At 41.2% G+C, this 24,853-nt stretch overlaps 1 protein-coding gene across 2 annotated transcripts in view; it reads left to right on the top strand.

Annotated features, from left to right (window-relative positions):
- mpped2a (metallophosphoesterase domain containing 2a) overlaps window positions 1-24,853 on the top strand; it is a 49,040-nt gene that overhangs the window by 22,755 nt on the left and 1,432 nt on the right. For both annotated transcript variants that reach the window (XM_026378856.1, XM_026378857.1), the window contains exons 4-5: window positions 189-414; window positions 23,865-23,980. In XM_026378856.1, coding sequence (XP_026234641.1) covers window positions 189-414; window positions 23,865-23,980 — 342 coding nt within the window. The remainder of the gene's footprint in view (window positions 1-188; window positions 415-23,864; window positions 23,981-24,853) is intronic.

The following is a 24,853-nucleotide window of genomic DNA, read 5'->3' as shown; positions in this document are numbered from 1 at the left end:
ACATACTAGTTAAATAACATGTAACCATTACATATTCAGCTCACTTTATGTCTTCAGTCCACTTATGCACTATCAGACATTTATTGGTAAAGCAACTGTTCAGCAAATGGTCTGTTTCAGGTGAGGTCGAAGGTTTTAACAAAATACTGGACTTCAGCTCATCACCCTGGTTCCTCTTGTCTCTTTAGGTGGGCTCCCATACGAATTTAAAGTGGTGATTGCTGGAAACCACGAGCTGACCTTTGATAAGGATTTTATGGCTGAGCTGGTCAAGCAGGATTACTACCGATTCCCCTCAGTCTCCAAACTCAAACCAGAGGACTTTGACAATGTCCAGTCCCTCCTCACAAACTGTGTGTACCTGCAGGACTCGGACGTCACCATAAAAGGATTCCGGATATACGGGACGCCATGGTAGGAACACAAACCATTTTTCTAAACTACTCTCCTTCTGTTTTTCATAACCACTGAATCACATTTCTGTCTCATTGTGTTGTGGATCCCTGAGGTGAAGGTGTGCCTTCCCTTCTATTGGAGTCTGGCTGTTTTCCAGCTCTCCTCTCTGCAGTAACTCTGTACTCTGCTACATGCTCTCAGTGAGGGGCCTCTCCTACATGCAGGGTGCTATTCCCAGCTCGCACATTTCTTTATAAGCTCAGGACCTTCGCCTGCTCCCCAGGCTTATGTTACACCTGTGTTTTGACACGGGGTTAAGTGATACGCGTGGTACCAGGACACCATGTCAATAAGCTCTCAGGTGTGGAGAGAATGCTGGAGGGAGAGTGTGTTTGGACGAGGAATGGTGTAAGCAGCATGCGTTCGACAAACAGAGGCAGATGGGAGTGTTGTTAAAGTGAGAGGTGTTTGCGCAGATGAACTGTCTGGAAGACTGTTTCCCAGAGATATGATTTTTGGATTTGAAAGCAAGTATCCAGTATTTTTACACCTACCTACAAAGTATTATGTCAAATTGGTATATTCTTTAATTTTAACTTTAAATGCATTCACTTTGTACCAGCTACCTGTTGTACTTCAAAAACACACTTTGCCTCTTGCACTGTTTTGCTTATTAATATGTTGTAGTAAAATTTATCTTACAGGCAAGAAAAATAGAGCACAGTGTACATTATAGGTTAAATGTTTCTTCTGACAAAAATAACCACAATTAGGCACGTGTTTAAATTTAGTATGGATATTTGCCGATTAAATTGACCAACTAATAATTGGCTAATATCCTTAACATTGTTATTAATCGTTATCATTATTAGATGAAACACAAATTACTGACGTCCTAAATATGCAGAAGTATTCTCAGATCAGTGCTGCAAAACAATATTGTCTCTAATAATTCTTTAATGTCTTCTGTGAGAGGCTCTTTTCTACATTCACCTGTGTTATATAGTCCAGTAGTTCAGTCTGGACTGCCGTCATCTGTGAACAGTTTTGCAGTCTGACCTTGGCTCGCCTGCAGCTGCTACAGCTGTGTTTTTTTGAGTGACGGTTAAGGCCAGAACTTCCCCGCTCCTGCTGTGTGTCCTCTGCTCTCGCTGCACAGTGGTTCTCACAAGTCTGCTCCAGACTTAAAATAACTATTTAGGTCATACCTTCATCCTTTAGCAGCTATAATTAGCAGGTTTACAGCCTGGCTTCAGAGGCGGCAGAGGACAGTGGCAAGGAAGAGGTGGGGGCAGATCCCAGCAGCAGCAGCTTTTTTTATATAGCAGCAGGAAGAAGAGATTACCTTCGCTGATGCCTCAGTCCTTCCTGTATTTCATCCTTCTGTTTCAAAAAGAAAGGATGCTACCCCCCTCTCCCCAGTGGGTATTTAGTGTGAGGGCTGGTAAGTGTCTGTTGTGACAGCTGGGGGTCTCGAGAGAGGCAGGGTGGACAGCTTGGCCGCACCCCGTCCACCCCTCCTCAGTTTCTTCACCTTCTTCACACCCATATGCCATCGTGGCCCGAGGTCTGGCCTGCTTGTCCAGTGTGAGGTCTCACTTAGCCCCGCAGTGACCCTTCACGTCATCAACAGCTCACCAGCCTGCCGCTTAGGTGGCCAAGCTTCTCCAACCCCTCAACAGTCTGCTGCTGCTGCTGCTGCTGGCCAGGAAGCAACACTATCACTCAGGAAATGTTTGTGACTGCCACCTGATAAATGCTGTTGTGGCTGCTCGTTATCAGTGTGTACAGGCAAATGCCAACCAATAATCATTTGTTTTTTAAGCTCAACCTAATTCAACTTTTCTCGTTTTTTCACATTTTGGAACGTTATGTCCCAATCTGGGCAGCTCAATCTGAAAAATGTCAGCGACAGAAACAAAATGCCATCAAAAGGCTTTTCCCTTGTTGCTTTTCATTTAGACAGGAAATCAACTTTGATCAAGTGTGTTCTAAAAAGGTTCTTTTCTAAAAAGCTTTTCTGTTTTTTGACTCCATCAGCCACTCTGCACCCTCTACAATTGGTAACAATTACTGGTAACAGTATTTACTATATCGCAAGCACAGTGGAAGTCATAACTTCAATATTATCTTTGCATCTCCTCTGCTGTTTGACAAAATCCACACAGATAATTATAGTAATTGATTGTGTTTTCATCAGCCAAATTTCAAATGTAATGGCAACCAGCTCTCTGATGTTTTCTTGTCCCCTGGAAATACTTGTTTGTGGCTTGTACAGGTTTATACAAGGTGGAAAGAAAAATTCAGACAAATAAGCAACATGCCACCTTTCTTTCCATTACTGCTTCCACTCTTTACATTATTTTCCATTGCCATCATTGAAATGTCTCTTTTAAAGGTCTTATGTATAAAAATCACATTCTGCTGCAGCGCTTTTAAAGCGTAATCCATTTTTATAATTATCTGCAGCAGGTTGTAAATTGTGGACAAGTGGAAAGATTTGTCTGTTCCTCTATGGAACAGTTGATGCAGCTTTTTCATTTCTTTTAAAAGCATTTTTTTCTCTGCTTTGTCCGACACCCTCTCATTAGGCCAAAGTGTGGATTAGCTTTCTCATCATATCATCCAGCAGTATAAACTTTTAGCTCTTAAATTGAGAAAGTTTGTTCTGAACTCGTCTCTTTAGGGATGAAGGTAGATTTGAACAAGGCCGAGCTTTCTCACTCACACAGCCTTTTGGTTACTTAAATACAGTATATGTTCACACTGAAATTATACCAACAAGTTGCCTCAGTTAATTAATCTCACTAGAGTATCTGAAAGAAGAAAACTAAAGTGTTGAAAGGAAAATTGCCCTAGATGTTGGAAATCTAAGCGCTGCTTGAGCGTACGAGATGTACTGAAGCAAAAGATTCAAGGATGGTTATGAGAATTTAAATTACTTTAAATTACCTGGTTTTTATTATAACATTGTGAATGATCAGTTAAAAAGCAGGATGCCATTCAGTAAGGTAATAAATTATGTGACCATCACAAGGTTTCATTAGTGTAATTAAATCATCAGTTCACCCCGAAACAAAACTGTGCTCTAATCTGGCACATATTGCTTTTATATGTGATGGTAACAAGGCATCTCGAAATTCAGTCACTGAAACATGAACGTCAATGACTGGAAGCACATCTGTAAGAAAACATTCCTTTTTTTATAAACAGTATTTCGATTTGAAATGCACAAAACAACAAATCCTCAGCACAGTTAAAGCCAGGAACAATTTCGATTTTTTTTTTTTGTTTAGTGATGGGATTTTAACGATGTGTCGTTGTGCAGATGTTCATATCATCCTGTTATTTAAAAAGATGATTTAAATATGTTATATCGGCCTTGATACAAATGTTCCAGACATTTTGAATAAAACTCGTCCAGTTTACTCCTCCTTGGAGTGAGAGCACTGTACCATGAAAGACACACAGCACACACCATTCAATGACAGATGCTTAACAGACCGAATACCTAAACCTCCCCTCCCCAAACTCACAGTGTGGAAAGACGAACGGGCTTCTGCACCTTGTCAGTCAAACCTCTTTAACAGGGGCTGAAGGTCTTTTGGAGCTGGACACTTTGGGGTTTTATTCACATCATTAACTCTTTCTGCTCCAGGCAACAAGATTCTCGGCAAAGACAAAACAAGTAATTTTTTAATTAACTTTAAATGTCTAATTTCATTCTTTATTTTTAATCTCATGTCTATTGATTTAATAAATATTTTTTTTATAATATTTTAATAACTACACATTGTAATCAATAATTGCATCAGTAAAAATGGTTCGGTGTAGCATTATGCAGTTTTCTTAACTTAATCATTCACTTATTTTCCTTCCTAAATATTAAATTTCTTCAGCTTCTCCAATGTGGCTGTTGTCTTTTTGTCGACCTATACTGTAGGAGCAGTTTTAAAGACATCATTATAACATCTGGGAACATGTGATAGGTAACTAAATTATAAATCGGTTCAAAGAAGTTATGAAAATAATCATCAGTTGTAACATACGCTGTCACACACTCAGCTCAGATATCAGAACAGGAGGAGCGACTGCAGACTGGTCACAGATATGTGAAGAATCCAGATGGTTTTACTCACTACGATAAGCTGTGTTGACTGATTCTGAGGAGTATTATGAGCAGGCTGGAGAGAGAGAGACCTTCCGTTGTCTCTTTCTCTGTAGGGATTAACCTGTTTTGTGATTCTGGACTTGACCGCAACTTAACTCCCTGCTCGAAGGTCAAACTGTTGCTGCTCCCTCCTCTGCCTCAGCCACTGGGAAGCCACCAACCTCTCCTTCTTCCTGCTCCTGTACTCTTCTCTCCAGTCCTAGTTTTTCTTTCCTCTGCATTTTTTTATTTTACTTCTCTCTTACGCCATCAACATTTATTTCTCTTTAATGGTCGTCATTTTTAGGGGTAGGGAAGGCAGCACACGTGACAAATTGAAACGGAGTAGATTGGCATGGTCTTCACAACAGTAGTGGGCGAGGAAATGAATTATGTCAATGAGTGTCCTCACACCACCATACAAAACTGTGTGTGTTTGTGTGTCCGTGTCCCAGAGGCAGCAGATTAAATCTGGCTGCCCTCATTTGACTCTCTGAAGCTCACCTCAGGGGAAACCCAAAGGGCCAAATGCAGATTTGTCATTTTCAGATTTAAGTTTTATTCATGTATTCATTTTTCACTGTAAAGGTCAGTTGTGTGTGTTTTTGTGTGTGTGAGAAAGAGAGAGAGAGAGAGAGAAAGAGGCAAGGTGGTGGGGGCAAGGAATTGGTACAGAGATACAGTGACGAGGTTTGCCCCTTTTCTTTTTCCTTCTCTCCTCATCTTTATCTCTACAACTGTATGCGGCACGTTCCACAAGCTTCCTTCAAGCTAAAACACACATTTAGCAATGTCAGTAGAAAGTGGTTTTCCCAGTTTGGCAATAAAGAACCTGACTTCCCTGCACAGAGCCCAACTGAGCTGTACTGAGCCAAGTTGTTGCAGTGTTGGATCCACCCAATGGTCTTGTATCTGAATGGGGGCAAACTGGTTCCTCTACTAGCACATAAATGGCAATTATATATCCAACAACCACGTATGTGTGTAATATTTGGGCATCCACAAACCTCTACCCATGTAACCTGTTACCTCCCACCATCATCTCTCTTTTTCTCTCAGGAAGTGGCCTTTTGTTTTTAAACATCCTGCAGCTGTAAAATAAGGGTCACCCCTGACCCTTACACATGTTAAATCTTCTTCTGGGAAAATGCAGTTTGAAGACTGAAGAAATTCATTTAATTAACAGTTTATTAAAAGCTTTGTTGTGGATGAATACACACTCTGGTCCTCATTATGAACAACAACAACCACAAAAAAGAAGCATAAATATAACCTGAAACCCTGAAGAAGTAAAGCTGTCTTCTTCTTAAACTGGTCTCATATTTACAGAACTGTTTATCCACAGTTATATTTTCATCTGACACCGTCAGCTTTTTCTTTTGTTCTGTGTGTGGGTTTGAAAAACCATCCTGATTCTTACCTCAGCGTAGGGGTGGTTGTTAAGGCCAAAAGGAATAATCCATTATTTAAAACATTATCCCAGTATAGGTCTGCACTTCTTTCCATAGCTTTAGTCTAACTCAACATTTCCATAATGCAAAAGTGAAGGTGAATACTGGCTTTTTTAACTGCATGTAGTTTTCATCTGTTCATGTTGCTGTGATCTAACGTTCGTGTCATTTGCTTTTAGCTTAATCACCCCAAAGTTACCTCTTTGCCGGCGCCAGCCTTTGTCAGTTTGTATTGGCTGTCTGCCCACCACACGCACACATGGTGACACACACTATTTTCTCTGTTAGAGTGTGAGCACATGGCAGCGTTTCCTCCGATGAGACAATGGGCCCCGACAAATGTCCGTCACCAGAAAGTAGAGGCTTCGTGTTCGCTTTGCCCTCCTTTTTATTCACTCTGCAGAAAGATCATCTGGTGAAACTTTGTGTATCTGTAAAATGTCACACTGTGGTCCAAACCTTGTACTGAACAAAAGGTACACTTCTTTCTTTTTTTTAAACTGTACTTTTACTATGGAAGTTTTACCATGAAAATTGTGACTAATTTAATTTGAAAAAGGGAGGGAAGTCCTGTTGTGGTTTGTTTCTGTTTACTGTCGGCGGCTTTTTGGATAATAAGTGCCCAGTGGGATGTTTTAGAAAGATTTACACAGTCTCGCTCTTGTGTTAAGAAAACATGAACAATAACTGGAACATTAATTGTGACTGAAATTAATGGTGACTAAATTGATTGGTCAACAGAAAATTAATCTGCAGCTGCTTTGATTACATCCTTTTTTTCTTTGTACTTTCAACCTGTGAGGAATAAACACTTTCATATCGTAAAAATATAAAAATTATTTATCAGGCTACAGGGCAGCTTTCTTCAGTTGTCCTAAAACAGTTTTGAAATGAAATGTTTTAGTCCGGTGCAGTGTCACATTAATTATACTAATATATCAGAATTACTAAGATAATAATTTTTATGAATGTTGAATGTGACACATTTAAAAAGAATTAGAAAATGTTTATTAATGGAGGCTGGATTGTGATAGTTACTCCTTCTGTGTGTGTATTACGTTGTAGGTGTGTTGTTGTTGCAATTGGTGCTGCTAGGTGCACCCATGGGTGTTGGCGCAGCTGCAGGTGGTTGTCCGGTTACAGATTGTGGGAGGTTTGGACCGTATGGAGCCTCCTGCACCTGGTGATGAAGGCTGGGGGACGAAGTGGGGGGTGCTGGCAGCTTGTTCCTGCAAGCTGTCCAGGTCTGCAGCTGTGCGTGCGTGTGTGTGTCAATGAGAGGGTTAAGTGATGGATTTGTCATTGTGTCCTTGCTCTCTGCAGTATGACGACTCACAGCGTTCACTGCTAAATGAGTCACCCTGCAAATATACACATGCAGGCACATATGCACAAACACACAGGCATGTTTCTGTAATTATGCAGCAGAAATATGAAACACAGTCATGGTTTGAAGTTGCAACACACTGGAAACCAACAAGCACACACTGCACATCCTTGTAGACCTTTGTTGGACAGATGGACTAACTGTTTCGCGTTTTCCTGACTCCTCCTGGTGTACAACCCCCACACCAAGATGAGCCCCCAATATGTCAGAGGAAGAGTGATGGGTCCTTGCCATCGTTTAATAAAGCTCTCCTCTGTGACTGTGCATCAGTCACTGGCCAGCGAGGCAGAGGTCTGCCACACGACAGCCAGCAGCTCCGTCGAACACAGCCAGGCCTGGAAAAGGGCTGACGCAGCCAAAATCTTTCCCCGGGCCCAGGCCGCAACAGTAGACTCGCTGCAAAAACAAAACACAACAAAATCCATTTTAATAAGTGGTTTAGTCTGGTGTTTACTCGTTAAAACTGTGTGTGTGTGTGTGTGTGTGTGTGTGTGTGTGTGTGTGTGTGTGTGTGTGTGTGTGTCAAAAAATCATCATTTTGCATTGGAGGGATTTATGTGAATATGGCGTGACTTCAAACAGTCTCTCAAAACTATGGAATTACCTCATACACACATTTTCTTTGTTGCTTTCTATATTCTGTAACTTTTTCATAGTTACAAATCAAGAAACTTTGAGAATTGCTTTGACATTTTCCTGATACTTGTGATGGATCCAATAGAACACTGGTTAGTCATTTAGTCTGGTGTTGATTTGGAGACCTCTCTAGATGTCAGGATTTTCAAATTCATTGATTGTTTCTTTCGATGGAAGAATAATTAGAGAATCACTTGATTTATGTTAGAATTTTTAGACTGTTTTAAACACACTAGATATACAATGTATTTCACACAAAGATCCTTGATTTTTATATGTATATACTCCTATATATTATATAATATTTTCTGCTTGTTCTATTTGTAGGATATTTAGCATCATGCTCTGCTCATCTCAATTAATTATCGAAGGTGATAAATAATTTTAAGTGTTTAATCATTTTGTCAGAATTGTCTCCTGTGAGATCTCACATCTCGGCTATAATGTAAGACAAAAACTGAGTGCTCTACATAATGAAGGAGTCGAGGAAGATAGTAGGAAGGGACAGCTGTGTTTCAGCTGGTGGTGTGTTTCCGCTCTCAAGTTTGCTCTCAAACTGTTGGCACTGCACTGAGGTCAGCTCAGTGTTTGTCCCTGATGGTGTGGACAGATTGTGGTTACAGTACCAGACAGAGCCTGGGGCTGGAAGGTAATCGTTCCTGTCGGTTTGCATGTCTTTGTGTGTGTGTTTTTGAGACGGTGTGAGGGCTCAGTTGACCCTGTCTAAGATGTCGATGGCCTTGTCCCTTTGATGGTGTCACTAAAGATTGATACGGAGCACTATCTCTTTTCTTCTTCTGCTTGTTTATCCAAACTCATGGAAATTAATGGATGTAAAATGTGCATGAGAAAACAAAAGGATGTTTTTTTTTTTTGTTGTTGTGTTTTTTACTAATGTACGAGTCACTATGTTGTCACTTTTTATCTGCATGCTGTGACGTTCATGTTCAGGACACACAGCTATATTAGTCTTCTCACCTTTTTCCATGTTTTACATGGAAGCCCCTGATTTCCTTCACAAGTGTGAGAAACACACATCCATCTATGGCACTGAGACTCCTAGCTGCAGGCTAAATGGAAATGCATTTCATCTTCAGCTAATTTTGGTTGCAGTGTGAACACAAATGTTGACGTGTTTGTCGTCATGAACTTTGATTTTGTCTGTTTTTGTGTTAGTCTCTGATTCAGAGCTCGATAGAATAGAATTTTCTTGATATTTTAATGAAATTAAGTATTCAGCAAAATTGTGCCTAATATGACAGTTAGTAGTGGTTTTCTGTTCTGACCAAAATACACAGCACTTCTAATGTATTAACTGCTGAAAGGTGACATTTATAGACAGTGTTTTTCTTTGTTTTAACTTTTAGCTTTTACTTGGGACAGGTGTTTAAAATTAACATGACCTCTAGCTATACACACACTACATCTGATGAATACATTGTCAGTGTGTATTTGTACATAACAAATAAACCACATAAAGAACAGCAGTGCAGCTTGTTGGGACAGAGCATGTAAACCCAATCAACTGCAGGAAACGACACCAAAGCTTGATGGTTTCTGAGCAGGAAGGGGCCTGCAGCCAGCAGTTTCTCATGGTCAGAGAGCCAAACAACACAAAGTAAAGACTGAAAACACTCAACTAGATTAAGTTGCAGTGGTGAATGCAGTGTCTGACCTCCAGGGTTGACGTGCTGCTACCACTTTGACGTTCTGACCAGTAAACAAGACCTTGATGTCCATGTGACTTCTGTTTACAAGTTTTGGTTCACTTGTATTTGGCCAAATACATCAAGGGTTGTGGTCCAGCCTTTTTTCCTCCTCGTGAGTGTGATAAATGGCTTTCTTCAGCACAGTTGTTCTCTCTATATCAAGACCAGTGTCCCTGAAAACCTTTTTTCTTCACTTCAAGAAAACACACAAAGGTCCAGTTCCACTCTGCTCTAAAAGAGCGGACATACAAAGGTCAACAGGGTGCCTTGTTGTGGTGAACAGATTGAATCATTCATATGACAGATACCCAAAGAAGTGCACCTCTCCCTCCTGTAGTATTTTATTTCCCAGTGACGTGTTTCATCATATGACGATGGCCTTGCGCCTTTATAGCAGCGTCCTCACTCTTTTATCACACTAAATGACCTCTGAAGTACACGTTTCCTTCAGATGTGTTGCAGTTTGAAAGCCCTATCCCCTTCCTCCTTTTCTTCCATGTCTCATTTCTTTCTCTAGCATGTCAGTGAATGGATAAATGCATGGAGGCAGGCGTTTTTTCGTGAAAAGAAGAATGGAGAACAAGGGGAGGAAGAAAGGAGAAACTACTGGGGGAGCAGGATAGCTTAAGGTGGTGTAGGAGGGGACGGGAGACTGATTGGGGCGACTTGCCTTTCAGCTTGCATGCTACCTGCTCCTGTCAATGGTTGCGTGGTGACCTTTGACCCTGGAGCTGGCGGGCTTCAGCGGAAGTGTCAGCTTTAATTAAAGAGCCACATGACCCTACGTTTTGCAGAGCCTCTGATCCTTCAATGCAAACACTCAGACTCAGGCTTACTGTGCACAAGAGACAACAGAGGCAAATACAGAGGGTTAAAACAAGTTCCCAAAGAGAGAACCTTTGTATTTAGGTATAATAAAATATCTTTCTGTCTGTAAGTTTGTATTCTGTTTATATGTTTCTGTTTTCTAAGTTCTGCACTTCTTTCAGCATTTTAAAATTTTACTGACATTAGAAACTCGTCGACGCCTTTGAATCATGTGTGAGTCTCTACTCGATGTACTAGGATCTAAAGGATTCTGCTCTGTGATGAGTTTGCTGCTTGTAGTTTAAGGATTTTTCTCCTTATTATCTGATGAATGGATAACTAGGCTGATAATCAGTAAAAGCTAAAACATTCCCACTTTAGTCTAGACTTCCTGAATTTAACTTAATATTGATATATGGGACAAATAACAACAGTAGCATTATTATGTCAAATAAATGTTCCACTATGTGAATTTTCTTAATTGTTCTCAGATGGGAATCTGAGTTTATTTATGTAATCATTCTCTATATGAAGTTATTATAGATATCTTGGTCCTGTGTCTGTAAATCTGTTTCTTTTTTCTACATGGTCTAACGCTGTAGTTTTCTTCCACTGGCTAGTTGCTGTCCAAAGTGTGCAACATTTCCAAGAGGATTAATTAAATAAAACAGACTATTTGTGTTCTCTACTGCAGGACTGTGTTGCAGTGTGTTTTCTAAATCAGTCGCTTTAGAAATGATGAAGGGATTGGTGGGTGGTTGGTCTGTGCTGTTTGTGGCTGCAATGTGAATCCAGAGTTTTCCTTTACAGTGTGTGTGCACGTTAAACACCCCCAAACAACCCCCACCTGATCCATCTTCAAAACTCTGCCATCTGAACAGCTGTGTTTATCAGCTTTTGCTCTGTTGCAGTGTGTTTGTCTTTGAGGTGATGATTAAGACTGATTTTTTTTCTGCAGAAGCACCTGATGAGAGGCAAAAAATAGGTGTTCAGATGGAAATGCGGAGTGTAGAGGTACAAGACAGAGTAAAGATGAAAAAAGCATTCTGCCAGTGTCTTTAATTTATTTCTTCGTGATTTTGTGTTAGCATCTACAAGTCCCTGTTATTTTCCTGTTTTATTATTTCTCTAAAATCTTTGTAAAACCGTTTTGACCTCTAGCCTAAGTTACCTTTCGGCATGGTAACTTTGATTTTCCACAGTGGATGTGGAATTAGCCGTCATTAAGCCAGAGATAGTTGAAACTGACAAATTGGCCCCACAGCAACAGCCTTTTTGCAGCAGCTTCAGTCTTCCGGGTGGGCATGTTACAAATCTGGAGAGTTTAGTTTTTCTAAAACACAAACATTTGTTCCACACTAATACAGGATTTGTTCAGGCATTCGTTAGAAATTGTGCTTTTTGTCTGTGTGTGAGGGTTGAAAAACATTGTCAGAAGGGTGATGGAAAGACATGAAACATGGACTCACAGTTGAAATCCTATTAATTAAACCAGGAAGAGATTGTTGTCAAGCAAATGGACTGAGATGTGAGAGAGAGGGAATGAGTAAGGGATGAAAAGAAAGCTGGTGTTTTGGAATACAGCGGGGGATTAAAGACAGTGAGCGAGTGTTACAGACCCCTGGCCAGCTTGCTGCTGTAATGAACATTAGGGCTGCGGCATAAATTTAATGACCTGTGAAACAAACAGCGTAGCTGAGACCAATGCCTCTGAATGCTAAGTGGCTCTATTATTAATACCAGCTCAGAGATGCCACTGTGTAAACACACTGTAAGTCTCTTTCCCCTATGAGGCCAGTTAAACGCTGGCAGCTGTTGATGGCTGTGCACCAGCTCACTGCAGCTTTCTGAAACAGGGTCACATTTCCCTTTGTACCTGCAGAATTAATGGCACATTGCGTGTTAACAGCATACCTGCACTAACAGGATATGAATAGCATTGCAGCTAATGCCTGTGCACGTTGGTCACCTTAATAATGAATAGTGATGGAGCAGGTGAGCAAGTGGTAATAAATAGCTTCCATGCTGATCGCAATTTAACAGGTTAGCAAACGCAAATGAATGGCAGAGTTCATCCTGTGTTGTTTGGTGACATGTCATCAAGTCTTTTAAAAGTTTGTTTTAAATCAGCGTTTGATATTTACTTATTTGCTCAAGTTATAATCAAACGAAAGACCTAGAAAACTAAAATGGTAAAATAATAGGCAGTGAGAGAAAAGTTTGGTTCATTGTTTTATCAGTCAATCCATTATCTTTCACTTATCCAGAGTAGGCTTACATCCAGGTAGTCTTAAAGTTAGAAGAAACAGACTCCCTTTGCACAACGGTCCAGTAGAACATCTGCATTACTGCTGAGGCTGGCCTCTATGCCTGTCATTTTGCAAAATATTATAAATGCAGTTATCAGATAACACTTTTCCTTTTAGGAAGCAGGTGTGCAGTTGTTTCTGATTACAAGTGATCCAGGCTTAATCAATGGATCCATTGCATCACAATGCAAAAGGTAGACTAGTAAAGTCCAGAGCTAGGCAGATGTTTCATCATAAAAAAGGCTGCTTGAGGCTATAAAATGCAATCGCAATTTCCTGGAATGGAGCCCAAGATAGTTTGGTAACCACCCAGGGAGTAAATGCGATCTGTCAGCTGATTGTCCCTTGAACCCAACCTCAGGCTACCTGCTCATTCAACAAAGAGTACGCTAAAAACTCCATTCTGCTCTTCTGGCAGACAGGCAGTAGTGGGTTTCTATCATTATCAACACTGTGGTTGTGTGTGTACAAAAGGGAATGCATGTATGATGATGATGATTTTTCTTCTTTCTTTTTTTTTTGACTGCTGTGTTTGTACTGGTGTACATGCATGTATGCATTGGCAGAACCCAGGCCCAGCAGGACTCCATCTTGTTTTCTGTGCCATGCTGTGTCTCACAGTATTAGGGTATAAATATTTGACAAGCAAAGGAAGCCCTGTGATTCCATCCCCTGTGGCCTTAGGGGTGCCATGAAACATTAGCTGTACTTTTTACCATGTGACTTTTGTTTGTTAGTTTGTTTTTTTGCCTAAACATAGATTTCAGCTTAAACTTACTTTTTCTGTCCATCACATTCTGTAAATCTTGGTGTGAAAGGTCACCAACCTAAGTACTTGCATAGCTGAATTCAGCTTACAGAAAAAGCTCAAATTAATAAGTAATACCATCAATGACAACAAGTCTGGATACACTAGAGATACTAAGTGCTGGAAGGTTTTTTTTTTACAGAAAAAGCTACTACCTCCACTGAGTTCTCTTCCAAGTTTTAGAAAGAATAAAACATTAATGATTTAAGATGGAGTGAAATGGAAAAAGCAAGGCAAAGGCTTAGTCTTGTGGTTCAAGGTGCATTATTCCCAGTTCATGTCTTTTAAAAGCAGGCAACACTTTTAGCATAGTTCCTTGTCGATTGTTTATGCAGCTGAGTGGGTAAGAAGTACACATATGCATGATATGCATAATTAAACTAAAGATGCACTGCAACTTATCTAAACATTACCCAGAGGAGCTGTATGCGAGAATAAAATGTTTGCAGCAATTGGACTGGGCATTAAACAGACTTTAATCTGCCAGCTTCCTAGTACAAAGTCCATGTCTGCTTAACCCATGTGTGAATGGAGCAGGTGATTGTGTGGACATTTCAAAGGAAGCGAGTGACTGGTGCTGCATCAATGTGCAGTAAACAAAACACTGATTTCCACAGTTTACTTTCATTACTAACTTGGTGGCAAGCACCTTTCCAGTTTAAGTGCAATGCCAGCTTCATAAAGAAATGTTTGTGTACAAAGAGCTGACCTCAGTTCAGTCCAACAAAGTCCATGGTTTTGGAATTACATGTTGTGGCTGTAATGTTTGGATGTCCGCATACCTGTGGTCATATAATATATGGGTTACCACACTACTTTAAAATTACAGTGAATTAGTATGTAAGTTGATTACATTCGGTTCAGTTCTGTTATTTAATCTGAAATTATTCTGAATGTGATAATAACAATTTAAGTTTAAATGATGAGTTAGTCTAATTTAACAAAATAAGATTAAAAGTGTAGAACGTGTAGAAATGTAAAAAAGAAAAACTGAGCTCTCTGGAAAATTGATTTAATTTTCACCAAGGCTAGAACTGGTTTTCTGAGTTTTCTGTTTGTTTGTTTTAACCCCCAGTCTTCTCAACACAGAACATATGTGGACAGGCTTCTTCCCCTTTGACTCCCACCACATCATGTGGTCCATATGGGAGATGTGCATTCTCTGCAGCGAGCAATCAATCACAACAGTAATGACAGCTCAATAAACAGAAGAGCAGCCTACCTACAGGTTTCTGCTCGGCTGTGATAGCATTCACAAAGTCCTGCAGCACTTTCCTTCCTTCCTGCTGACCTCTGCGCAGCTTCAGTGGTGAGGACGGGCCCTGCTTATCTCCAGTCACTGAATTTGATTTAGACCATCAGCGGTGTTGGTGGGAACACTCAGGTGTCAGCATGGATGTAGTGTTGTAAATAGAAAGGTGGAGCAAACTGTGACCTTCATTTACTGGTAAGTGTCAGGCAAACGGCGAACATTAGGCGTGAAGCTTAAGTGATTAAAAGGAATAGGTTAATTTGCTGGCATAGAATGATTTATGGCTAAAAATATCTCTTCAGTTTACCAGTAAATGTCTGAAATAGCTTGTTTGCTTGTCTGCCACCAAAGCAAAGTCTGTGGTGCTCGATTTTTCATTAAGATCTTTGTATCTACATTTCAGAATTGCATTTCATGTTGGCATTGTATTTTCAGTTTTATGTTTTATTGGTGCAACTGCTGAGCTCCTTTGTACAGGCTGCACGGTTCAACCTTGTGTGTTTTGTTTTGTCTGTGTTCCTTCTCTTTGTATACAAACCCATGAGACTAACAATGCCAGTTTGTGTGCTTTCCTGTGCCTATTGTTGCTGCTGCGTCTCTGTGCCCTCGCTAACATCCACTCGTTGTAAGGTCGAGACAATAACCATGAACAGAGTGCCATGTGTCTGCACTGGCTTGACCCTGTGGCCCTTCCTGTTGCCTTTACCACTCCCCACCCAGCCATCCCCCCTTGACCTTTGACTTCTGCAGCAAAGACTTGTTGGCCTGTCATGTTAGGACAAGGCCGGGTGAGCTCCCAGCCTTTTGACAGGACTCTTAAAAGACCTGCAGCTTTCTTTCTTACAGTGTTCAGCAGCAGAATAATTCCACACAGCACAAATGCCAAGATAAGCAAAGCAGTAATGCCATTTACAACTTATGGTAGTATGTTTTATTAATGATGTCCATTTCTTTCTCATGTGACTGTGACAACACCATGTAAACTATTGTAAAAGTTGTGATACAAAGCCAATTATATAATATTATTATATATTAACCTTCACTATTGTAGTTTCAGTATTGTGTGTTTCTGTGTGTGTTCTTTCATCTACATCAGCAGCGGTGCTTTAAACAATGGCAATTTAGACTTAACGGTTCTGCTTAATAAAAGACAGTAGGGTTGCATTGAAATGTAATCACTGTAAAAGTCTTTTAGAGAAATACACCAATTTTAGACATGAAGTCTTAGGGAGTTCAGCTGCAGGTGTTAAAGACGTATAAGGCTTTTGTGACTGTAGAAGAAGCTGTATTAAAGCTCATGTGACTGGTTTGAAAATGTTTGATTCTGATGGTGTGGAGTTTTGGGTTACCAGAGCTGTGTAACCCACTTTTTATCTCCTCTTGAGGCTAGCTACTTTCATTAATTGCCACCAAAGAACATCCTGATCTGCAAATCAGCTTGTTGAATTGCATTGTGGGTATTGTAGGCACCAGGTTGCAACAAGGAAGATGTTTGAAATAAACAAAACCTCCAGTTCAGCTGTATTAATTTGGTGGAATTGTGAAGGGAAGTAAAGCCAGCGTGAAAACGCATCTCCACATAGCTGGGCTTTTTATTCCTCTTACTTATAATTTATTAATATTTAGAAGAAACAAAAGTGTTGACATCTGATAGTTTAATAACATCTGTGAAGCCAGAACATCTCAGATTTTTCTTTCTTTCTTCCTTCCTTCCTTCCTCCTTTCTTTTCCTTTGTTTGTGTCTGAAGAGCAGCAGCAGACCTTCACCATTAGACCTGAACTGGCACAACAACGGGCAGATCCCTGGACACACAATGGTCCTTTTTAATGAATTCCATTCAGGCCATATCTGTTCTCACTATTGTACGTCATAAATAGAAAGTTTGATATGTTCAAGCAGCTTTTTCAATTATTTTCAATTAACTTGCAGACCTGGAGCTGTGACCTTTGTGCTGAGGTAGAAAACCAGTAAGAGGCTACGGCTTTGAAACGGCCTGAACAACACACCTGTGTAACCAAATGTGTTCATTCCCTTTTCAGATCACCTTGTTCTGTTTGAAACCCATAGAAAAGGGCTGCAGTCGTGGTCCTTGAGTAAAGCTGGGAAATGAAACCTTGTCTGTTGGTAATTTTCACTGAAGCTCACTTATTTCCCAGAGATATTATCCTCTCATCCCCTCTCCCGCCCCTCTCTCCCCGTCTTACATTGTTCTTCAGGATCAAGTTCATGGAGGTCAAGGCAGGAGGAGGGTAATGGGACCCTTGTCCATGTGTCTCAGGGCAGGTTGAATGGGTCTCGGCCCCTGCCCCCAGCCTTTGCAGTCTCTGAATAGAACCCAGATTCCTCCTGTCTTTATCAGTCTGGTCTCCAGTTTCCCTGAGTTCTCCGGCCTCCTGACAGATCCGTATTTCAAAGTGTTTAGATTCCATGTTCACGCTTGTGGTCCCATAACATTTCATGACTCCCGCCACAGTAACAGTGTTTCTACAACACACTGCATCTGTTTCACACATAGATCTTTACTAGTTCTCACATACACAACACAAAGTTTAAACTAGAGTAAATTGATTCTGAACTTTTGAGGCAGATAACTAATTCATTACAGTAAAAATAATAGCTAACATACTAATCAGAAAACAATATTTTGAACTGTGAATTGGAATAATTTAATTACAAATAATGAAGCTTAAAATAAAATAAATAAAGCTGAAGATGAGTTCAGCAAGTTTTTTTTATTTATTATTATTAAAAATGTGAGGAGGATTCTTAAATGTGGGGATTTTAATTTTCATTTCTTTGTCTAATATGATAGTAAATTGAATATGTTTGGATTTTGGGCTATTACCCAGATAAAACAAGTGATGGGAAGGAGTCACTTTGGAACAAAGAAAACATTGATGATCATTCAACAAGTGAGCAACACTGTTGTTTCAACATTACAGACCAAACTAAACACATTTCATGGTTATAAAACTGTGGCCATGAGTTTATTTTCTTTGCAAATGACTAAAATACAACACATTTATAATTTTAAGGCCTACGTGAGTGAAACAGTTGAGCAAGAATACTTCAAGGGAGTTATTACCATGGATATTTTGAGTAAGTGCTACTGGACTGTCAGTAGCAGATACATAAAGTACACACATCTGTTTGGATTCTGAATATCAGCAGATGTGTTTGTCTGGATCTGGTTCAGCTGTGGGAAAAAAGTGATAAAACTTTATTGGCCTTTATTTTCTTTTAAATTTGTCAGTGCACTTGTAGGAGTGGTGCTTTTGGTAGAAAAGGGTGGATTTTTGCATGTTTTGGGAGCCCTGGAAAGCAAAAACATCTTGGCTGTGGGAGTCTAGTAATAGTAATTAGTGCAAATATTTTTTCACCTAACCTTGTTAATGGTCTGTTACCACTTTGCCATGTTGACGCGTAAACTTCTTTCTCTCGCTGCCTCAGTGTGTTAACAGCCCGGTGCTCCCTATTGTACAGGCATACAGATACTAATCTGTTTGAGAGTAGTTTTACATTTTAAAATTTAAATTGCGCATATTGTGTCACAAGACTCAACGACGCACTTTCACACACACATACACAGATATATTTATTGCGTGCCAGCCAGGCACTTTTAGTTGCTAGTAGTCTTCGATAGCTTTGATGTTTGTGCTAATCCAGTGTGTGTGCAAGTGGAAGGAGGTGTATTAGATGTAATGATGGCAGGGGATACGCTCCGAACTACTCTGCTCTCATTTGATTTACTGCCACAGTGTTGGGCACTTGCCCTTTCCTTTTTTTTCCCCCCCTCTTTCTTTCTGTCACCGTCTGTCGTCTCACGTCCAGACCTGTACAGTATGCAGTGAAGTGCTGGGATCACATAGAGAGCAACAATGTTTGCTGTGAAACGTCTGGCAGATGCAGTGGTTGTTGTACATTAGCGGGCTGTAGGTTAAACTGCAGGTGGCTGAATCTCAGTGTGTAGACAAACCCTAGGGAGAGCAAGTGTGCATGTGTGTGAGTGCATATCAACCCGTCCCCATGGTTGTAGCCTTTCCTAAGCGAGCTAAGTCAGGTGGCTAACCCTTAGCACCTCTGCATTTGGCAGCCTGACTGCTGCAAGATTAATCCATTCCACACTCCATCAGTCACTAGGCACAGGCTATTAGTGCTGGGGCAGTGCTAGTCTCTCTCTCTCTCCAATCCCTCTTTCTCTCTCTCTCCCTCTCCGAACTCTAACATACATGGCCATCTCACCCTTGTGACTTCGCCTTCTACCATGTCCCCAAAGTTTGTAAAGGTGGCCTTGGTGTTGAGAGGCCATTTGTCAAACCTAGCCAGAGTCTCCACTTGGCTCCTTTTAATAAGGCTACCTGGGCTCTGGGATTACACACAAACATACACGTGCATGTACACACACATTGTGCACTGTGCTTTGCACATAGTCATACAGCTCTGAGTGTCATGTGGTATGTCCCGCGGGGCTTATAAAAGTCCCATTAACATGGCTGTCCTCATTGGTTCTGACAGTTTGATCAATTAGACCCCTCCCCTTGCTGACCTCGGAGCCGCTCTGACTCGGAGGTCAGACGCGATGGATCACTGGACCTGCACACACATACTCAACTCTGCCTCTCTCTCTCTCATTATCTCTGGGCTGGTCACAGTGCAGGTTGTTCATCCTGTCGTAGTTCAGCAGCAGCCCGGTGCTGCAGCTGTTCAACCAGCTTTTAGGTAGAGAATCATACTTTAGCTGAGACATGTTTCGACCACATCTCTGCTCTCACCATGATTAAAACACACACACACGGTACTGCAGGCCAAGGTCTGTTTGTGTATGTGTGTGTGGTTGTTTTCTTGTGTTGCTTCCCTTTTTCTCCTGGGTCTTATTTTCATAGACTACTGTCCACAAACTCTGGTATAGTCACGTTCTCCACAGGATATTCCCTAATGCTTTTTTTGTTTTTGTTTTTTTTCCATTCATCTAGCCTAAACTTGCGGTCAGAATTCAATTTAATTTGCAGTGGGTATCAATACTTCCTGATAAATCCTTATGCGTTTTGTTTATATTTTGTTTACACGTATACAGGGGAAATACTAAAGTCTGTGCCTAGATACACACAATGTTCTCCTCAGTGTTCTTTTACTGGAATGTAACTATTTTAGGATACTTAGGATATATTTTGACTAAGGAGCATATTAAGTAAACAAATCATCAATAATTCATTAGATCTTCAGAATTTACTTTTTAGGTCTGTAGGGGCTTCGTTAGGACATTTTAGGACCTTTGTAAATGGTCTGCACTGAAAGCGCTTTTACACTGCGTCTCATTGACACACTCACACATCGATGGCAAAGCTGCCATTGATGTGCAGCTAACCTGACTCATTGGGGGCAACTTGGGGTTCAGTATCTTGCCCAAGGACACTTCGACATGAGACAGGAGGAGCCGGGAATCGAACCGATCAGATCCCTTGATTGGTAGACTATCGCTCTACCTCAACAACCACAGCCGTTTATATAATATAAACCTTTAAAGCTTTATAATCTGTTTTAGGGAAACTCTTAATTGTGAACTGTGTAAATCACTAACATATGGTGATTGTATCTTTAGGAAATGACCAGCTCTGAGTCCCAAAATAATTTTTGGGATGCGAAAACATCAGCCTTTAAGCAGCTGATGGAGTGACGAATTGTTACGATGATCAATTAAGTGAGGAGGAGTCAGATTAAAAGGTGTAATGAGAAAAGTGAAGCATTCAGTTGCTAGGGGTGTGTGCGTGGTATTTGGGGGTGGGGGGGTTTCAGATTATGTCTAGGGACCCAGAGAGAGTACCTTAGGGGAGCAGAGGGGTTAAGAACAGAGTCACGCCCAGGGAGACGCAGCGCCGCCGTCCTAATGATGTCCACCGGCCTAATTGAATATTGACGTTCTACACGCGAAGGCTAAATGGCTTCTGTCTGCTTCACCTCTGCTGCTAGCCCAGGCTGCAGATTTTTAACCTGTTTCCACTGTTTGATTCCCAGGGGCATCGTTAAATGTCCCTGTTACCATGGTTACCGGCTTTTCGTCTTTTTGATGTAGTGTTTCATCTGGTTCTGTGTGTTGTTGTTTGGAGCTGCTGGTGTTGGAGTTTTAGAGGTATTTTTTGATCAGTAAGTTGTTGTTGTCTGTACGGTTTGATGATGATTCTCCACTGAGACACTACTTTACTGGAGTCAGCACACAATCGTACCACATTCGCAAGTCTAGAAGGCGAAATCTCTGTCTGTCCTCTCCAACCACACGTGCTCTTGTTTTCTGCAGAACTCCGCTCTCTCTTTTTATTTTCTCTGATTGTCACCTCCTCTCTCCTTTTTTTCTCTTACTTCTGCATCTATTTCTGTGTTGGTGTTTTATTTCCCACTGTGCCTGCCTCGAGACGCTTCTCCTTTGTTGCCACGGCGACACGCTCCAGATGGCGAGTGTCAAGGCAAGACTGGGCTCTGAATGTCTGATCACAACACACACACACACACACACAGACGTTGGTCCACATATATACACTCTGAGACATGGGCAGCGTACATTCTGTTCAACACTTACATCCTACTCAGATGCTGGTGGACGTGCACTCTGCCCAACACACACACACACACACACGCATACACACACACACACTATAATAAAACCTGTGTCAGAGCCACACAGGAAACAATCTCTCCTTTGTGTGACCGGGATGTCATTAATCTTAGCGGAGGTTAACAAATGCACTTGCATGGAAGGTATATTTCATAGGCAGACAGCCGACAATGGGGCCATTGTGGCGTCGAGCTGCAGCGTCCCGCTCTGCATTCAGTCAGGACCTTTTGGTTGGCTCTGGATCCACAGCTCATGTCAGGGGTTATGTTTCATCTCCCAGATAAATGTGTTTATGCAGGGGAAAACATGTGAAACATGGAGCAAAATCAAGGTTCCAGCTGTTTATTTATTTTTGCTGCAAGAAACCACAATTTATTTTTCAGAATGGGGGGAAAATAAATGTGTTTGGCCATTTTTCAAAGTTTGGCCACATCGCTATTAGTCAAACCAGAGCCAGACAAATACCCTACCGCTGCCTTGCTTGGGCAGCTCAGCCCAGATTCCCTGCTTTCTACGTTTTTTTTCCTCAGCAGCGCCATGTCCATCTGAGAAGTGGCAAGTCTACCCAGTAATCCATTAGACTTCCATTAGCTCCGATTTGTGTGATTAGTTCTAATTAATCAGTTGAGTCTGTGGCCTTGACTCCTCTGTGCACTCCTCACATTTCATTTTTAACCTCATTTCTCAGCTCTCCACTGAGCGAGAGAATGAGGCAAAGACTGAGCGAGCACATCAAAGAGCAAGCTTCAGGTCTGCTGCCACCACCATTTTTTGTCCGAGTGCACTTGATACTGTTAGACCACCAGACCGGGCTGTGCCAGTGCTTAGATTGAATTATAATGCTACTGCATTTTTCTTGCCATGCTGAATTAACAGAATTTTTGTGTGTGTGTGTGTAATATTTCAGCATAGGTGCTCTAGTTGCGTTTTCAAATGAATCAGGAAGGATTGTGTTCTCGTGTTTTACACATCTTAAGTCTGCTCATGCTCTGGTTAGCCACACTCAGCCCTCCTGTGGAAAAGTAACTATTGATCAGGGCCAGAGCGTCCATCCTTCACTGTAACAAAGCCTATTGATGTTTGTGGAGCCCTGATTTCCCCTCGGTCAGATATCATAGGCAGCCCCATCACTAAGTGACTGGAAGCTGCACAAGACTCAGCTCTCTGTCCCAAAGTAACCTGTGAATAACGGAGCCAAAACCATGTTTTTATCAGCGACTCTGCTGCTGTGTGCTTCAAGCATCAAAGTAAAATTAAAAGATTTTTTTTTCTGGGAGTGTAGCAGTAGATCAGTTTATATACTGAGGTATTATGTGATGATAATCTATCTTCCTTTCCTCTGTTGTCAGACTTCTTCTACCGTTCCCACTATTGTGATAAATGAAGTCTCAATTTATCAACCAGCCTCTACTCGATTTCTTTTTCTCCCCTCAGTTTCCCCGCCCCCGCTCCTATATCTAACCTCTGCACGGTTCACTTTATTTCTTCATCTGTGTTCACCCACCACATCTATCCATCCATACATCAATACATCCATCCATCCATCCATCCATTCATTCATCAGTTCTTCCTTCACTCCCACACAGCGAGTTTGAGTCTTTCCCTTTGTGTCTGCTGGGGAAGGCTGAGATGCTGCCTGTCACCCCGGAGCTGCAGACTCCCATCCAGGCTGCCGGAGGTGGCCCAGCAGCTGTCAATCAATCTGTAACCGCATTATGGAGGGGTGGGGGTTGACACATGATGTGGCTCCCTGCTGTTGAGGAATTCACTTTTTTCCTTTTCTAGTAGGCGTATGCAGCCAGCTCTGTAGTTTTGGCTACTAAAATTAGCAGAGTTTGATTGTGACTCTTTGAATTAAAGTGCATCAAAGTGCTCACTATTTACAGCTGAACAGTGTGACCAGTCGCAAGTGTTTGTTCCTCTTTAAATGCTGTGATTAAATATCTTGTGCCTTTTCACTACATGGTTAGAATAAAATTCTTTAGTGGCGTGTCCTCTGAGGTGAAAATGACTTTATTATTAACTTGACGTTATTCTTCCTGTCGCAGTATCATCAGTATTTCAGATTTCACATACAGTAGATAACGCTGATCGCATGTGTCACTATCTGTAATGTGGATAAGTAGGTTTTATTTGCACCAATTGAGTTAAAATATAGGTTCGGGGTGAAACTAAAAAGGATTTATATCATTTCATAAATCGTGTTTTATTAAAAACATCAACACAGTATTAATAAATGTTGAAGGACAGGTACATTCATTCACTAATTTATCCAGCTTTCCCTCCAAAGTCATGGTGGAGTACGTCTCCTGGCTGATATCGGTATGATCTTTCTCCCTCTCTCTTCGCAGGACTCCATGGTTTAACGGTTGGGGGTTTAACCTGCCTCGGGGTCAATCTCTGCTGGATAAATGGAACCTCATCCCTGAAGGCATCGACATCTTGATGACCCACGGACCTCCACTCGGTGAGTCCAATTAACCAATCACAGCCACCTCAACTAATGAGGTTGTGCCTCATTATTCAAAATGTGTATGAAGTCACTGGAGGCGTTGCAGTGGTCCGTGTGTGTATCTGCGAGTGTGTGTTTGCCTGCCTTAAAGTCAACACAGTTTTCATGTAAATTTAACAGTATCTGGAGTAAACACCCAGAGCACAGTCCATGATTCAATATTTGTTTTTGACTTTATGAAAAAGAAAAAACATATTGTTTAGTTATTGTGTGTTTTTTCACTACACACTGATTCAGTTTTCCTTCTAGTTGTTTGGGTCCTTTTTTTCCCAGCCTGTGTGTTTTTTCCTCCGTTCTCCATCTGGCTTTATTGAGTGATTTTCTTCCCTCTCGCCTGCGGACGGGTGCTGCTGCTGTTGCTGCTGCAGCAGCCACTGTAGCTGTTCGATTGCATGGAAACTCGATTTTGCGGCAGAGTGACAGACGCAAACAATTGGGGTGGGGGGGGGGGGCATGGAAGAGGAGAGCAGGGCGCGGGGAGGGGGGGGTAATTCAAACCTGGAAGACACAAGACTGTGTAAGAAATATCAATACTAGGTTTCATTTGCCAGAATGTGCTTTGGTTAACTGTTGTAAGGTTTCCAGTTATTTGGGCTTTAAGATTGAGTATGAAGGGCCAGTCCTGAACATGACAAGGCAGCAAAACAGGGCTTTGTTCAAACATAAACAACATAGATTCTGAAAATAAACTTTATGATTTAAGACAGATCCACTAAAATGTAAAACACATGCTTTTACTAGAAAAAGTTTCTTTTCTTACTCTAATCACACGACAACAGTCAGACGAGGTTTTGTAAGAACTGGATCCTATAATCACAGAAACGTAAC

The sequence above is a fragment of the Anabas testudineus genome, chromosome 3 (assembly GCF_900324465.2).
Source record: "Anabas testudineus chromosome 3, fAnaTes1.2, whole genome shotgun sequence".
Taxonomy (NCBI): domain Eukaryota; kingdom Metazoa; phylum Chordata; class Actinopteri; order Anabantiformes; family Anabantidae; genus Anabas; species Anabas testudineus.
The sequence above is the reverse complement of the archived record's forward strand: the minus strand, read 5'-3'. Positions and strand labels throughout refer to the sequence as shown.